General features: G+C 42.5%; 1 protein-coding gene and 1 pseudogene across 1 annotated transcript; one reads left to right on the top strand and one right to left on the bottom strand.

The window, feature by feature from the left end:
- Positions 1 to 3,382: 3,382 nt before the first annotated feature.
- Positions 3,383 to 7,883, bottom strand: LOC103106297 (uncharacterized). Its single transcript, XM_007478473.3, has 2 exons — positions 7,477 to 7,883; positions 3,383 to 5,381 (listed from the first exon to the last, which is right to left on the bottom strand). The coding sequence occupies exon 2, from the start codon at positions 5,304 to 5,306 to the stop codon at positions 4,065 to 4,067; it is 1,242 nt and encodes a 413-aa protein (XP_007478535.1). The 5' UTR covers positions 5,307 to 5,381; positions 7,477 to 7,883; the 3' UTR covers positions 3,383 to 4,064.
- LOC100015494 (calpain small subunit 1-like) lies at positions 7,700 to 9,207 on the top strand (annotated as a pseudogene).
- The last annotated feature ends 9,347 nt before the right edge of the window (positions 9,208 to 18,554 follow it).

Below are 18,554 nucleotides of genomic sequence, written 5' to 3'. Positions count from 1 at the left end.
GAAGCTTATCTAACATTCCAAGCCTGAAGGAGAGGGCATCCAAGCTCTCCTGGTGACAGATAATGTTAAGCAGGACATAGGAGAGAACATTACACATGTGCACTGGGGATCTTTGCCATTAAGGAAGATCTTTACAATTACAATTCCCCTTTCTTTTTCTATGTCCTGAAACTTATCCCATGACATGAAAATCCTTAAAATACACCTCCACCTGGAAAAGTGTGTGCCTCTTTGCTACCCATTTTCTGGATTTTTAGCTTGGAACACACCTGGGATGCCTAGGAGAGGAACATTCTGAGGGGGAGGATGTAGAGTTCCTGAGGATGGGAGGGGGCAATCCCCTAGATCCTCAAGAAATCTAGAAATCTGAAATCCTGATTTTGCTATTTCCAAACCCCTGGCCATATTATCTGTAATATCCTTGAATAAACTTTCCTGCCATCAGATGAAGGGATCTGAGCTGTAATTTTGTAGGTGAGGACCAGCATTCATTCTCCCACAACAGTTTGACTAATAGCTATGTGAGATTTAAAATGGTTGAGGTCTTAAACCATAGTGAGTTAAAATGGTGGAAGATATAAATTGTGATAGATATAAGAGAGGGTGAGTAAATTTGACCTAAGAAATATGTTTCACTATAGTGTCTTGGTTTTTAAATCAAATATAAGGTGGTCGCCAGGGAAATATTCCCAATTATTCAAATACCCAACCAAGTCAATTGGGTTTTATAGAGATTTTAATTAACAATACAATGGGTAATCAAAGAAAGAGAGAGAGAGAGTAAGAAAGGAATAAGTATGAAGGGCCTCAAGCCAATATGGCCTAGACCTGAGTCTTGAGAGAGAAATCAGTCAGTTTTTTAACACTCACTACAAGGTCTGACTAAACAAGGATTCTAGTGTCACCAGGCCAGCTCCATCTCAGCTGACTTCACCAGAGAGCCTTCCGGCCAGAGACTGTTCCAAAAGGCCTCTCTCCAGAGCCTCCAGAGGGACAGAGTCCCCTTAGAGGAGCTCCAGCAAGACCTCCTTAGAGATTGTCCTCCAAGAGCTTCCCTTCTCCAGAGCCTCTCTCAAGAGATTCTTTCGGTCCTCATCAGAGATCCTCCAAAAGGATACATATATCCTCAAGAGATTCTGCTTTTTCTTATATAGGGGTTTTTCTCCCATGTCACCTCCCCTAAGTCCCTACATCTACCAATCACTGTAGACACTTTCGAAAGGGCTGCCCATCTAAATTCCTGCTAAGTCGACCAATCTCCTCAGGAAGTCTGAATCAGAAAAAATGCTGCTGTGTCGACCAAGATCCTCAGTAAGTCTGAACAAGAGAAAACACAGCTGAGTCGACTAATCCCATCAAGAGAAAACCTGCCCAACCTTTATAGGTACCTAGCATCCCATTGTATCAATTCTAAAAACAGGCATGGCTCAAAGAGCTCCTTGCCTTATTATAAGCATGGGTCCAAGTACTTTCATTGTTTAGCAAGGAGTTTTCTCTCCTAAAGCAGTCTTAAGTACAGTTGGAGTAGAGGTCCTCCCATTTCTGATCCTGATGTGAGTTCTCACATCAAAAATAGGGAATGTTTCTTAGTAGGGAATTTGTTCCAATTAAGAATTCCCCGATGGGGAAATTTTTAACATTCACAAGTCTGAGAGATTTCAAGATTTACAGCTAGGAGTAATGCAATCTCCAGGGAGCATTGAATAGGGAAGGAGGCTTGTGAAGGGAACAGCTGGCCACCTGTGACTGGTGCCTTTGTTTTCTTTGACTCAATTATAAATTAAAATATAATCTCCGGAGAATTTTAAACTTGTCAACTTTAACCTTCTGTGTTAGAATCAAATATAGTTCCAAGGCAGAAGAGCAGTAAGGACTGTAAAATTTAAATTAATATCCAAATAACTCCAAGTATCATATTTTATAAGATTTTTAGTAATTACTTGAAGTAGAGGAAATAACAGGACAAAAGTAAAAACCCTGAGTAAAACTCATGGGTGAAGTTCTCCTGCCTGGCTCTCATCCAACCTCTAAAACCTCCTCCCTTGGAGCAGAGAGAGAGAGGGAGAGAGGGAGGAGCTACACCAAAATATGTCCTCCCTGCATTAGCATGTAAGGTGACAAGGAAAATGGGAAGCTGGGAAAGAGAGTTCTGGGGAGAGAATTGTAATTACATAGGGCTAGGCAATTGGGGTTGTGACTTGCCCATGGTCATACAGCTAGGAAGTAGCTATATATCTGAGATCCGGACTGAATCTGGGTCTTCCCAATTCAAGGTCTGGTTCTCTATCCCCTGAGACACTTAGCTGCCCCCTTCTTTTACTTTCTAGAGTAGCTCCCTCCTAGTGATAAAAGCTTAGCACAATTTCACCCTTTCCTTTAAATGACATTAATTCTACCAAGGAGCAGCAAATAATAACAAACATGTTTTGATTTTTTTCTTTTGACTTCTTAAAGATCCTGCAAATAATGGTTTTACCTATAGCATCTCCCTTGACATTCAGCCAATACAGCCTGTTTGGGGTTATAATTAAAGGAGTTTTAGCCCTTTTTGATTATTTCTACTAATCATTAATTAGCTCCAAATATATATCGATAGGGAGAGATTTTTTTTCTTCTACTGGGAAGTTGGTAAGCTGAACGACAACAACATTTTGGGGAACAAATAAGCACACACACACAGACTAAAAACTCTGATTATCTAGTGGTTGTGTTAAAACCTAACAGTATGGGAGGGCAGCTAGGTGGCTCAGTGGATTGAGAGCCAGGCTCAGGGATGGGAGGTCCTGGGTTCAAATATGAGCTCAGCAACTTCCTAGCTATGTGACCCTGAGCAAATTACTTGATCCCAATTATGTAGCTCTTTACTGCTCTTCTGCCTTGGAACCAATAGAGTCTTGATTATAAGACAGACAGCAAGTATTAAACAAACAAACAAAACTTTATAGTATGTTGGGTGGCTAAGTAACTCAATGAATAGAATACCAAGCCTAAAGATGAGAGGTCTTGGGTTCAAATGTGACCTCAGACACTTCTTAGCCAAGCCCAGCCCTTATCAAAGGTCAATATATATATATATACACACAAAGTAGTATTGATCTTAAGATGGAAGGTAAAGATTAAAAAAATAATAAGAATAAAAAGTAAAAACCCAACAGTATGGCAAGGAAGGTAGGACCTTGTTGTATCTTAAGTCTTCAGGAAAACACCCTGGTAACAACTTTGACTTACTTTGATTTCAACACACCCAATACATGAAAAATTTTACCATCTTACAGAGGATCCCAAATTCTTTTATCTTGGTGCCGAATTTCCTCTAACATCTGCTATTACACCTGGAAGGCATGACCCAAAAGAGATAGCTGGGCAATTTAACCTGGTCTTAACAAAAAAGAATAGAATAAACTCAAACTTACTCAGAAGAAATAAAAATTCAGAGGCAGTACTGCAGAAAGGACATCTCTGTTGGTCAGGTCAGAGTTCTGACTCAATTTAACTTTAATAATCTACATATTGTATCTTCATACAATAGAAATAGAAAATACAATGGAAGATCATGCCCCATTTTCTGAGGCAGTCCTTAAGGGGATTAATTTTAATTCTTTAATCCAGGCTATTCTGGGGGTGAATCCAGGTTCTGGGTTCAAATTTGATGCCAGACACTTCCCAGCTGAGTGACCCTGGGCAAGTCACTTGACCCCCATTGTCTAGTCCGGTGTTGGCAAACCTATGGTATGAGTGCCAAAGATGGTATGTAGAGCTCTCTTGGTGGGCATGTGGCCACCTGCCCCCTACCCAGAGTTCATTGCTAGAAAGGCAGAGGGACTTGGATGGAGCTGCTCCCTTCCCCCATCTTCTGTGCCTGATGATATTTTTCATATCATCTCTTCTGCTGCCCAGCAACCTAATGGGAGAGCCTCCTCCCCTGTGTGGGTGGAGGTGGGTGAGGGAGGGTGATGGTACTCAGTTCTGTCTCTGAGGGGGGCATGACATGGCACTCGGATCTGAGGATCTGAAGAGTAGGTTAGGATCTGGTCTCTTTTTTGTCATATCTCAAAAGAAACCAATCATATTTTCCAGGGGGGCATCAGGTGACCCTGGGAGACAACTAGATCTTCCATAGGGTCATCCAGGTGTTCCTGAGGAGCAGTCAAGTGTTCTTGTAGGGTAGCCAGGTTTTCCTGGAGGGTAGTCAGGTTTCCATCATGGGTGATCAGATGCCCCTGATAGGCGGTCATTTGGGAGGCAGTCGGGTATTCTTGAGGGGCAGTCAAGTGTTCGTGAGGGACAGACAGGTGTCCCTGGGAGATAGCTAGGGTGTCAGCCAAATGTCCCTGAGGAGCAGGCAAGTGTCCCTGGGTGGCAGACAGGTATTCATGAGGGACAGAGAGGTGTCCTTGGGGGACAGGTAGATCTCCCAGGGGGCCAGTGAAATGTTGCTGAGGGTCAGGCAAGTGTCCCTGGGGGACAGGCAAGTGTCCCTGGGGGGCAGGCAAGTGTCCCTGGGGGGCAGGAAAGTGTCCCTGGGGGGCAGGAAAGTGTCCCTGGAGGGCAGGCAAGTGTCCCTGGGGGGCAGGAAAATGTCCCTGGGGGGCAGGAAAATGTCCCTGGGGGGCAGGAAAGTGTCCCTGAGGGGCAGGAAAGTGTCCCTGAGGGGCAGCCAGGTGTTTGTGAGGGACAGCTAGACCTTCCAGTGGGACAGCCAGATGTCCACTAGAAGGAAGCAATGTTGACTCAGTCTCCATAGTTATTCCAGGTAGATTGGTGAGCTGCATTTCTTGTGTCTGGCTAAAATATGGTTGTTCTTCCATCTTCACCAATGGGGATGGTTGTATCTGGCTTTCATGATCCTGTAGGGACTGATACAGATCTGAAGTCTCCTGTTGAGACTGCAAGGTAGGATGTTGGGGCATTGAGGGCAGCATACTTGGTACCTGCTGGGGGTGAGAATGCCGCAGCTGATATGGGGACTCCTGGGAACTCAGAAAAGACGATTGGTAATAGCTTGTGTATAGCTGACTCCTACGCAAGTAGGAGCTTCCCTTGGGCATTGCCTGAGTGGAAGGTCTCACTGTTGGGGAAGAGACAGAGTGATGGTTTGGGGAACCACTGTATCCTGAATGAGCAGCTTGTGGAGTTGAAGCCAGCCACCTCCTCTCTAGGGAGAGGCTACTCTTTTGGCTAGTTTCCTGCCTGGGCTCCAGACCTGTGCAGGAGCCAGACTCAGATTCCTTAGATGAAGACTGATCATTCTCAGAGAGGTCCTTTTTCAGAATTTGACTTGGTGATGAATTCTCCTGCTGTTCCATCTCTTTACTTGAGGTGGTGGATGAGGGAGAGTCTGGACCTTTACCTTGTCTAGCTCTTCTGTTTTGGAACCAGACCTAAGTGGGGAGAAGAAATGTCATGATGTCCATTAACCTGAATTCAGTTTTATTTTTAACTTGTGTTTCTTTAAACTGCTTTGGCTCTGAACTTGATAGGGCAAGACACCAAACCTTATCACCTTTTCTCAAGGGGCACATCCCTACCTTCTTTCAGTCTCCTATGAGTACTCACAGGGTGGTTGAGCACAGCAGAGTAGGTACTTATTCAATTAAACTGCTGAGGAAATGGAAACTGTAGAAATCTTTAAGTACCTTAGTCAGCCCATTGGGACAATGACTAGCACAGAGGAGGTACTTAAATGCTTAGGAAAGGGTTGGATCCAGTTTTATTTTTAACTTGTGTTTCTGGCAAGACACCAAACCTTATCACCTTTTCTCAAGGGGCACATCCCTACCTTCTTTCAGTCTCTTATGAGTACTCACAGGGTGGTTGAGCACAGCAGAGTAGGTACTTATTCAATTAAACTGCTGAGGAAATGGAAACTGTAGAAATCTTTAAGTACCTTAGTCAGCCCATTGGGACAATGACTAGCACAGAGGAGGTACTTAAATGCTTAGGAAAGGGTTGGATCCAGTTTTATTTTTAACTTGTGTTTCTGGCAAGACACCAAAACTTATCACCTTTTCTCAAGGGGCACATCCCTACCTTCTTTCAGTCTCTTATGAGTACTCACAGGGTGGTTGAGCACAGCAAAGAGTAGGTGCTTATTCAATTAAATTGCTGAGGAGATGGAAACTGTAGAAATCTTTAAGTACCTTAGTCAGCCCCTTAGGACAATGACTGGCACCTGAGGAGGCACTTAAATGCTTAGGAAAGGGCTGAATTCGGTGACCTTTTCCAAAGTCCTTACTATGTGCCAAACCCTGCTATGGCCCTCTCCCATGTGGGCACCTGGCTAAATGCTGGCAGAGCTCATTTGGCCTCTGGGATAGCTGAGTCAAGCACATATACCTGGGGATACCAAGACAAAGCTATTCTGGATCTTCTGTGTAAGTACTAAGTGAGAAAGGAGAGCTCCTCAATCTGGTTAGCTGTAGTGTTCAAAAAAATTTTGTGGAAGATATCTTAAAGGAAAAGTGAAGACAAAAGGCAAAATAGAGTATCTTTTGGCCTACATTCAGACTCCATCATTTCTTTCTTTGGAGGTGGATAGACTTTTTCATCATGAGTCCCTGGGATTGTCTTGGATCACTGTATTGCCGAGAATACTATTATTGTATACAATGTTCTGGTTCTGCTCACTTCACTTTGTATCAGATCATATAAATATTTCCAGGTTTTTCCAAACTCATCCTACTTTATAGCACAATATTATTCTATTATATAACTTGTTTAGCCATTTCCCAATGGATAGGCATCCCTTTACTTTTACCATTATTTGCTACCACAAAAAGAGCTGCAATAAATGTTTTTTTTTTATCAATATTTCCCCCTTAAAAAAAAAATCTCTTTGAGATACAGATCTTGTGGTGGTATTGCAGGGTCAGAAGGTATGCATAGTTTTGGACATCATTCCAAATTGCTCTCTAGAAAGGTTAGGTTTGATCAGGTGACCACATCATCAACATTGCATAGCAGTGTCCCAGTTTTCCCATGACCCCATCCCCCAACATTTATCATTTTTCTTTTCTGTTTTATTGGCCAATTTTAACTGAAGTTCTATTGTAATTGGTCCAACCACTTTAGAAAACCATCCTTGAAAGGTGACTGAAGGGCAGTTAGTTAGAAAGCCAGACCTAGAAATGGGAAGTCCTTGACCTCAGGCACTTCATAGCTATGTGATCCTGGGCAAGTCACTTAATCCCAACTTTCTATCCCTTACTACTCTTCTGCTTTGGAACTGTTACTCAGTATTGAGTCTAAATCAGAAGGTAAGGGTTTAAAAGAAAAGAAAAAAGTGACTGAACTCGTCCCATCCTTTGACCACTATTGACCACTTCAATCCAAGACAGAGGGAATTGTTCCATAATTAATATGTACAAGAGCACTTTTTGTGGTAGCAAGAAACAGAGAGGTAGAATGGTACACAGAAAGAATGATCCATGTGCCATTAGAGTACCTGGCTTTTAAACTTAGTCTATCAGATTATACCTATGTAACATGGGAAGTCACATTGACTTCTGTGGGCCTCAGTTTCCTTATCTATAAAATGAAGAAGCTGGAGTAGATTCACTTTAAAGTTGTAATCCTTTAAGCTACACTTTGTGATTAGGGAATTTCTGAAAATCTGTGCCATAAAAACTGAATGAGGCTGCTGGCGACGAGTGGAGCGGATCGCAGCGCTGCGTCGAGGGCAGGAGACCGAAATCAGGGTCCCCAAGACACCACAATGTTCCTAGTTAATTCATTCCTTGGAGGTAAGGGCGGCGGCAGCGGCAGTGCCGGCCGGGCTCTTGGGGGACTGCTCCGTGGCGGCGGCGGCGGTGCTGGAGGCATCGGGAATGTCATTGGGGGAAGAGGGGGGCTCAGCGGTGGCTGTGGCGGTGGCAGGGGCGGTGGCGCTGGGGGAGCCATGGGCCTCTTAGGAGGGGTTATCAGCGCCATCAGTGAGGCCGCGGCCAATTATAACGCAGAGCCCCCGCCTCCTCTAACCCACTTCTCTAACATCCAGGCCAATGAAAGCGAGGAGGTCCGACAGTTCAGGAGACTAGGAGATGACAGGGGCGCCTCGGAACTCATGAACATCCTAAATAAGGTCGACACCCTGACCTGAAGACCGATGGTTTTGGCATTGACACCTCTCGGAGTGTGGTGGCCGTCATGGATAGCGATACCACCAGCAAACTTGGCTTTGAGGAGTTTAAGTATCTCTGGAACAACATCAAGAAGTGGCAGGCCATCTATAAACAGTACGTCACAGACTGCTAGGGGACCGTCGGCAGCAATGAGCTTCCCGGCGCCTTTAAGGCTGCAGGTTTCCGGCTCAGCCCAGAGCTGTGCCAGATGATCATTCGCCACTACTCGGTCGAGGACGGGAACATGGACTTCGACAACTTCATCAGCTGCCTGGTGCACCTGGACGCCATGTTCCGTGCCTTCAAGTCTCTGGACAAAGACGGGATCGGCCAGATCCGAGTGAACATCCAGGAGTGGCTGCAGCTGACCATGTACTCCTGAGGCCGGCCGCCGGCACCCAGAGAGCACCAAGAAGCCGCCGGTTATCCTCGAACCCCAGCGCGGGAGTCCCATGGTCACCTCGGAACACTGACGTCGTCCCCAGCGTCCCCTCCTCGCCCTGACCGTCCCCTCCCCCATGTTGCCTGGTCATCATCCCCCTCCCCCTAACATGCCACACGCTATCCCCCCCCCACTTCCCAGCATCCTGAACAGTCACACACTAACACGCTGGTGCCACCCCCAGCAGCACCCCTGTAAGCCTGCTGTGCTCGGGCTCCCAGCTCCACCCAGCCCCCGCAGACGCATCCTGTGCCCGCTCCTGCCAACATATCACACGCTCTAACACGGCCGACCCCCAGCATCCCTGTAAGCTTGTCATGCTCTAGTTCCTGGCTCCACTCAGCCCCCTGCAAGTACACACATGTTCTTTGCTATGCTGGTCATACTGACATGCTGTCCACACGCTCTGACATGCCGGCGGGGTGCCATACCCATTCCTCTCCCCTCCCCCTATCTAGTGCCTTCTAGGGTTCCCCTCATGCTAGGACCCCTTCTGGGGCGGTGCCAGGGGCAGGCAGGGCCTTTGGGCTGCCTTAAATCCCATAATAAACAGTGGTCACAAAAAAACAAACAAAAAACCCTGAATGATTCAATATTATACCACCAGAAATAAAGAATTCAGAGAAATCAGGGAAAACACCAACTGTTCAGAGTTCAAATTAATGCCACAACCAATACTGAATTAAGCAAACTCAAGGGAGCATTCTCAGTGTTTTGCTCAACTGTCTACTGTTACCAAAGAAGGTTCTATCTCTTATTAGTAGGAGGCAGTCTTGGAAAATGATAGAGATTTTTTTTTAAATCATCAAATATTATTTTTCTTTTTTTTTAAAGGAGCTAAGGGTTGCTTCCTTTCTACAATGAGGAATGGCAAGAAGACTTAGAGATGTCCAAAAACTGATGTTAGCTTTTTGACTTGGTATATGAAAAGATGAGGGAATGCAGGATACTTTCATGCTATCTTTAACAGAACTTTAACTATACAAACAAACTCATACATACTATATAGAGGCATGGACTCTAGACTTACCTGTATTCTTGATTCCTCGATATTTGTCATCCTGGAAAGCTCTTCCCTTTCTCCTATTCCAGGATATGGGTTTCTTTCAAAATAGCACAATAGAAGGCTTATTTGCTCTTTTGTAAATTGTGTTCTCTTCCTCCTCTTTGCTTTACCAAAATAATTTTCTAAGAGAAAGGGATAAAAGTTTTGGAGACTTATAGGAGCATTCCTTCTCTTACTAGGTCAGATTTGGAATAAATATGTTTGAGACATCTTTAGATTAACTTTTCTGGAGCAATGGACACAATTGTGCCTTTTTCAATCCTTCTTCCCTAGGTTTCTCTACCATGGTTTTCTCCCTTCCTTTTGCCCATTCCTTCTAACTTTTTTCCTCCACCATTTACCATTTTCCTTTTCTGTCATATCAGCTAATTTGATAAGTGAGAGTTAGTATCTTAGAATTTTATTTTAATTTGCATTTCTCTAATCAATAGTGATTTGGATCACTTCCTCATATGACTATAGATATAGTTTCTGCACTTGAGAACTGCCTGCCATATCTTTTTTATCACTTAGCAATTGAGGAATGTTTTGTATTCTTACAAAGAACTCAGTTCTCTATATATTTGAGAAATGAAGCATTTGTCAGAGACGCTTGCTACAAACATTTTTTTTTACCAATTTGTATTAGTAGTTCTAAGAATAGACCCAGCTCATCCATTCATTCAATGACCATGTTATCAAAGGCTGAGGACATGGCACTGTGTACCAGAGCAAAACCTGGAGGGAGAACTTGATTGAGTAAAAGTTGTTTTTTTTTAAACCCTTACCTTCCATCTTGGAATCAATACTATGTATTGGTTCCAAGGCAGGAGAGTGGTAAGGGCTAGGAAATGGGGGTTAAGTGACTTGCCCAGGATCACACAGCTAGGAAGTGTCTGAGGCCAAATTTGAACCTAGGACCTCCTGTCTCTAGGCCTGACTTTCAATCCACTGAGCCCACCCAGCTGCCCCTAGTAAAAGTCTTTTAAAAGTAACCCAGAAACTATGCCCTCAACTGAAGGAATGAAGTTGAAATTCATTCAAAACCATGGAAATATAATACAGAAGCTTTCCCAATCATTCCCATAAGAAAGTACTGAAGTTCAGGCAGGCTTTGAGGACAGTGATCAGGTCACTTACCAAAAGTGCTATTCTCTGGAGGTGGATGAGAATCCATCTTCCTTAGAGAGTCAAGAGATCAGATGCAGATGTTTTGTAGAAAGAAATGGGAAAAGCACTGAGGTTCTGATATTTAGACCTTCCCTGAAAGTTCCAACCAATAGAAACCAAGAGCCCCACCTCCTTTTATTTTCTGAGGATGCTCTCTGTAGGCAGGCTCTCCTTTAGAACAGAATAAGTACCTCCTACAAAGGACTGTTTTGTTTTGTATGGTAGGGATGGGTGGAGTCTTTTAGGAGTTAATTTGGATTTCAGTTGTACTTCCCCCAATCCAACAACTGAAACAATAATTTGCCAGAAGGAAAGTTAGCATTGGTCAAAATGCCCTAAATAAGCCACTAATAGGAAGGCTTGTAAGAGGCTAAAAATATGAAGTTCAGAGAAAGTCCTAGTTTGTCTTATTAAGTAAAAGGAATTTCTTCTTCTGGGAGTTCCTTAGATCAGTGAAATCCTAAGTATGGTCTCTAATCCCTACACATCTGAAACACTGTGTTACCAAGACAAGAAACTGAATGAGGAGGGCAAGTGTGGAAAAATGAAGAGACTTTATTCAATTTAAATGCCACCAGACCCTTAGCTTATGGCCCAAAGATGGGAAGACCCTCTCTCCTGAAATTCATATTTCCTTATCTTAGAATTTTCCCCCAACTCAACTCCTAAAGGATGTGCCACTTTGCCTTTTGTTCTTAATTCAATAGAATAAACAATTTAAAACAACAAACTTTACCTTCCACTTAGAATCTGCATTATGTATTGGTTCCATGGCTGAAGAGAGGTAAGGGCTAGGCAATTGGAATTGAGTGACTTGCCCAGGGTCATAGAGCTAGGAAGTACCTGAGGTCAAATTTTTACCAAGGTCCTCTAATCTCCAAGACTGGCTCTCTATCCATTGAATCACCTAGCAACTCCCAGTATACACAATTCTTATATGACTTTCATAAGTCTTTACAAGATGCAGGGACTCTAAGAATTAAAAAGTTAAACCCCCCACCCTTTAAGAGTTCAAAAATGTATAGTCACCCTCTCCTTTTGACAGTTCGATTACAAATTCGTTTTGTCTAATTTCAAATATTCATTGTTGCTTCAGAAATCCTTTGTTTTGGGGAGCAACTAGGTGGCCCAGTGGATTGAGAGCCAGGTCGAGACCAGAGGTCCTGTGTTCAAATTTGACCTCAGATTCTTCCTAGCTGTATGACTCTGGGCAAGTCATTTAACCCTCATTGCCTAACCTTTACCACACCTGTGTCTTGGAACAAATACTTAGTACTGATTCTAAGTTCTCCATCTTTTCTTTTTGTCCCTAAATTAGTCCCACCCACTCCCTTTGTCCATAAGTGTCCCATTCGACTGAATATGTTTGAGGACAGCGGCTCCATTCCCTCTATTGGAAGGTGGGGGAGGGAGGTGAGGGCTCTTTCTATGCAAGTAGAAATCAGCACATTTTCCAGCCCCTATCCCCCCCACCCACATCTCTCCCACTTCCACTCTTTTAACTCTCTATTCCCCTACGAAAATATCCTGGAGTAGAGCAGGGTTGATTTTTTTCCCACTGAAAGGAGGAAAGATAGGAATGAGGGAAACTTAAAACACTGAGAGGTTTGGAAGGGCTCTGAATGGACCAAATAGAAAGAGAATGAAAGAAAAGAATAAGTGGTAACTCTAGGTCTAAGTGGCCCTTGAGTGCACCTGAGGTCCAGGTCCCCACTTGGGCAAGGATTAAGAAAGTCAAGATTCATGCACTGCAGCTGAGGTAGGAGGTAAATTCTCCTCAGTGTCTTCCCCCCATTTTCCAACAGGATGGAAGAGCATGAATAAATCCCTTTTGACTTCTCTCTCACCCACTTGAAATGGGTGTGGAAGTTCTCTAAAGTTGAAGTACTCTTTACTCTCCACTCTAGAAAGGCAGAAGAAATGGAAGGCCAAAGTTAAGATGGCGGGTGGGGGGGAGCTGGTAGCCCATCCCTTCAGTTCCCTTCCATAATGGTTTTGCATTAGTACCGTTAGCCTGAGAAAGAATGGGGGAACTCTTCTCAATTAGTCCTTCCCCAAGAGAAATACTCCAGTCCTGAGCCCAAAGGAGAGGACCCACAGATTCCAATCCTGATCCATCCTCTACTTTCAGCTCCTATGCCCCCACTGTTGACTAATGGGGATCTAGGCTCTATCACTTCAAACTTGCAATGCCCCTTAGCAATAAAGAAAGTGGGGAGAGTAATTCTAGTATTTTCTTTTGCATTCCGCCCCTAGGCACCAGACTTGGTTCAGACCGGGAGGGAGAGCACTGAACACTCCACTTGGCCCCATTGCTTTGACCCTTGGATTTGTGGCCACTTCGTAGTCAAACCACTAAGGAGTACTGACTCCAGCCTATGGACTGCAAGATGTGTTCCCCTGACTGAGCTAAGTGGATATCCATACATATTCTCCATATGACTTTATTAAACCCATACTGCCATGTTTGCCCTTAAAAAAATTGAAGTCGTTTCCCCAATTTTCCTCCTTGAAATTACCCTACACAGTCACCCTTTCTTCTCTTCCTTTACTCCAGCTCCTGAGCAAGACATATTCCCTCTCCTGCCCAAGACCTGGCCTCCAACTTTTATGTCATCACCTTCTATTTCTTCCCAGAGCTTGCCTCATCAAGATCATTCCCCTTTCATCTCTCTCTCTTCTTTAACTTCTCTCAACCTACTGCCTCCTCCCCCGTGCCCAAGTCATCCTAAAAATTACCCTCACTTGACTTTGTCCATCCTTTCAATTTAAATAGAAAAATTCAGGGCAGTGTTAGTACTAGTATACTAAATTTCATAAAAATTTAAAAACAAGTTATAATAGAGATGTATATCTTTATTTTCAAAAATGGTAGAAATGAAAAACACATGAATAATCATTTACAATCTTTTCTTTTTTTTTAATTAAACCCTTACCTTCCGTCTTGGAGTCAATATTGGCTCCAAGGCAGAAGAGTGATAAGGGCTGGGCAATGGGGGTTAAATGACTTGCCCAGGGTCACACAGCTAGGAAGTGGCTGAGGCCAGATTTGAACCTAGGACCTCCCGTCTCTAGGACTGGCTCTTAATCCACTGAGCTACCCAGCTGCCCCCCATTTACAATCTTTAAACAATTCAACTGCTTTGTTGTCACAATTCTAGTCATAGACTTATAGCTGGGGAAACCTGAGAGCCATCACCATTAGCCTAATCTTCTCATTTTAAATGAAGAAAACAAGTCACAAAATGGTTTCTTTTCTTTTGCTTTGTGTGAAGACTGGCACTGGTCAAACCACGCATGCATGCCCCTTTGTATTTTTCCAGATAGGATTAAGCCCTCTACCTTCACTTCCCCACTACTCTTCTCTTGACTTTTGTAAACTCTATTCTATCCCATTATGCACCTGTTAAGTGCCTGTTATGTGTTAAGTACTGTACTAAAGTCTAGAGATAGCATTAAGGAAAAAGAAAGACAGTCCCTGCCTCCTGGGGCTTGCAATCTAATGGGTAGAAATAATACACAAAAGAAAGCAGGAGAGCAGAGGAGGGAGACACAGTAGAGGTATCATCTTGTTCCATGGAGTTGAAAAAACAAACAAACCCCAAGCATTTGATTACTCTAACCACTCATTCTCAGGCTGTTGTTTTAGTTTGGGTAACACTATGATTACAGGTATGCCTTCACATCTTGACTTTCCCCACCCCAATTTCAATACAAGCATAAGAAATTAGGTGGAAATTTTGGGGGAGTTTTGTGGAAGCTACAGACAACACAAAAAAGTTTAGAAACTCAAAATGCATAAAATATATGTATAGTATTGCATAATGTCAAAATATTTTCTCTTTTAATACCATAAATGTACATAGTTTCTTTTTTTTAGGTTAAAATAAGTAGTTTTCCAAAAGAACACAAAAGCTAGTAGATGGCAGAGGAAGGCTAGAAATGTAGAGGTACTATAAACAAGAAAATGAAAAAATTCAGCCTTCTTTGGTAGGAAGAAAGGGCCAAAAAGTTTTCCACAGATTTTCCAGAGTGTGAGGGCCCCTCACTCCTAAACCCCTTGATAGGGAAGGAATGTCTGTGTTTAAAATAAACCTTTTAAGAATAAAGTTCTGTTCCAGGCTTTCCTATTCTTAACCAACTTGCTCAGAAATCTCATCAATTTATTCTTCTCCTTCCTTCAAACTTCAGAACTAATTAGTTACCAGTTGTCAACAGAACCATTCCTAGAATGAGAATAATTTACTTCAAAAGGACAATGAGTGGGAAGGCTTGTCAGCTCCTGGAAGAGGGGAAGGAGAGAACATGAATCATGTAGCCATGAAAAAATATTTTAAAAAATAAAATTATATTTAAAAAACAACAAATGGGCAATGAAGAACAGAGCAAAATAGTGAGCCCTATCTCTCTCCTTTGGCAAGGGTCAAAATGGCATATGCTGTCAGCTTCAACTGTCAGTTTTAATGAACTGCCTTTCTCTTTTTGTTTTTTAATTTTTAATTAAGTTTTTATTGATTTCTTTTATATTTCACATCATCATAATTTCCCCCCATTTTCCTCCTTCTTCTCTTCCCAGAGAGCCATACCATCCAACAGACAAAGTTTTTTAAAACCCTTACCTTCTGTTTTGGAATCAATATTGTGTATTAATTAGTTCCAAGGCAGAAGAGTGATAAGGGCTAGGCAATTGGGATTAAGTGACTTGCCCAGGGTAACACAGCTAGGAAGTATTTGAGGTCAACAGACAGCATTTTTAAGGGGGGAAAAATGGAGGGGGGTGGAATCAGCACAACTAATCAATACATTGAAAAAGTCCAAAAAACTTGCAATTTTCAACACTCATAGACTTCCTACTTCTTCAAAGCCCAAGGATGGAGGTGTCTTTCTCAAATCTCTTCTTTGTAGCCATATTTGATCTTTATAATTTTGAAACATTTACACTTATTTTGTGTGTTATGTTCTTTCCATTTCCATTTTTTTTAAACCCTTACCTTCCCTCTTGGAATCAATACTGGGTATTGGTTCCAAGGCAGAAGAGTGGTAAGGGCTAGGCAATGGGGATTGTGACTTGCCCACGGTCATACAGCTAGGAAGTGTCTGAGGTCAGATTTGAATTTAGGACCTCCCATCTATAAGCCTGGCTCTCAATCCACTGAGCCACCCAACTGCCCCCTCCATTTCCATTTTTGAAATCACCATGTATGTTATTTTCTTGGTTCTAACGATTTTCATTCCACTTCAGTTTACATGTATCTTTCCACACTTCTCTGTAATTCCTCATACCCATCATTCTATTACATTCATGTGCCACAATTTGTTTAGCTATTCCCCAACTGATGAGGATGTACTTTGTTTCCAAGTCTTATTTCTTGGGTAATGGAAGCCCAGCAATGGAATTACTGAGTCAGAATATGGAAATTTTAGTAATTTTATTTGTATAATTACAAATTTTTCAAAATAGCTGTACCAATTCACATGCTCATCAATAAGGCATTGGTATGTCTATCTTCCCACAACTGCTCCAATAATGACTATTGCTATTTTTTAGTCATCTTTGCCAATTTGGGGGAGGAGTAAGTTGGACCCTCAGAATTGGCATTTCTCTTACACTTCATGATTAGGAGCTTTCTTTTATTGGGTTGTTAATAATTTGAAATTCTTCTTTGAAAACTGTTTATTCCTCTTGTGTGAATTTAACATCAATCTGTCCCCTTTTTCCTTTCCAAAAGGCACGTTTCACCCCTCCCTTAGGCTTCTCTGTATAAGGAGAAGCTTCTGGCTCCCTGGATCCTGGGAAGCCACTAGTATCCTGGTTTCAGGAAGACTGATATCTGATCCGGACCGAAGTCAAGTTTGCCCAACCAGAGAGAGCCAGAAGAGCGACATCCCAGGGATTATAAATTAGGGATCAAGGAAGCAGCTCCATCTCTCCTTAGTCAACGGAGATTAGAAGAGAGTAGCAAACTCACTGCAGCCCTGAGATTGTGCTTTTTCTCTCTCGACCCTGCTTTCACTATCTAATAAACAATTAAGATAAGTAGTCTCTAGAGAATTTTAATCTTGACACTCTTTTGGACACTGATCTAATGCAAAATAGTTACTTACTTCCCTTTTTTCCTCTAGGTTCATTAATGTTGTCTGTACACACAAAAGTATTCCAGTTTCATGTAATCAAAGATATCTATCTTCTGAAACGGCATTTATTTCTTGTTTAGTTAAGACTATAGTTCATACCCATAGCTGTGAAAATTATATTATTTACTTCCCTTCTGATTTTTTAATATTATGTGGTCTTTAATGTTAAGACCAATTAAACCTTTCTAATTACTTTTTAAAAAATTATTTATTTATATATAATTTTATTTCTATGTATTTATGCTATGTAATTAATTTAATTTAATTAAGCCAATTAAGACTAATATCCATTTAGAATGTATTATGGAATATGGTGAAAGTGATAGGGGCTTGGAATCCCTGAGTCAGGCACCCAATGCATGAGACTGCCAGAGGGAGTTTATTGGGATACCTGGCTCCCTCTAATGAACAGCAATCAGGGTAAAGTCCATTAGTTCCCACTTGTGGGGAGCCACTGAGGGGCTCCTGTCCCTCTCCTTAAAGCCCAGCCTAAAGGAGGCGGTGGTGGGACCTAGACTTTATCTCCATAAAATACTATTCTGGAGGGGAAGGAGGTTTCACCTCCACCAGAAGGCTGTGGGGGGGGGAGGGGGAAGGCAGGCCACAACTCCCCAGTAACCCCAATTAAAAGCTTTGCCTAACAGAGCTTGAGAGGCAAATTCTTTTTGATTGAGCCCAGGAACACAGCACTTGTTGACAGCATAGTCATTCAAATACATTGTTTTCCCCTCCTAGGGAGAGCTTAGTCTTAATGGCCTCAGAGGTCCCTTCCAGAACTAAATGCATTACATTCATAGGGCATTAAGGAAACTAGTAGGAGTGATTTTTGAATGTTCATGGAGAACCAAAGAGGTCCAAAGGAACAGAAGAGGAAAGCTTGGTAATCTTGCCCTAAACTCCTTGCACACAGTATTGATAATTTTCACCTTGTAGAATCTGTGCTTGGTCCAACCACACCTCAAATATCAGATAGAAACACATTATTTATCTGAGAATGTGTTCATGCATGCATGTGTACACACACATATGCCTGCATTCTCAAGAATTTGTGCATGCACGCCTTGTATGATGCATATGTGCATGCAGCTATGCCTGCAAATAGGCACGTCTATGAATACTCGCTTTCAGGAGATGTCTATATTTTATACCTAGACAATTTTTTTATTTTTTATTTTATTTTTTTAATTTTATTTAGTCAATTTAGAACATTATTCCTTGGTTACAAGAGCATATTCTATCCCTCTATCCCCTGCCCCCATGCTGGGGGCCATCAGTCCACGACACCTTGACAGAGTCATGCGTGGTAGCTGAGGAGACCACAGAGTGGTCCTTGGCGAGATGTGACTGCCCACTCTATCCCCCTTGCATGATTTCTTTCATCAATGCCCCTTATCTATGAATTGGCATCATTATTATTCCCCCTAGTCTCAAAAGAATTAATGCAAGAGCAAAACCCATGTACCATTATTCCCCAAAACATCACCAAAAGATCAGACCCTCAAACCCAATCCCCAAAGACTATCTTAGGTTAACTTTTACTTAAGTACATAATTCCCAGCAAAAACACAGCTACATGCCAAGCCCAAAACTTTCTCATGAAGCCAGCACAAAAATCAATCATAAAGGCCCATACAACAGGCAC

The sequence above is a fragment of the Monodelphis domestica genome, chromosome 1 (genome assembly GCF_027887165.1).
Source record: "Monodelphis domestica isolate mMonDom1 chromosome 1, mMonDom1.pri, whole genome shotgun sequence".
NCBI lineage: Eukaryota > Metazoa > Chordata > Mammalia > Didelphimorphia > Didelphidae > Monodelphis > Monodelphis domestica.
Note: the sequence above shows the minus strand (reverse complement) of the source record. Positions and strands in the feature narration are given on the sequence as shown.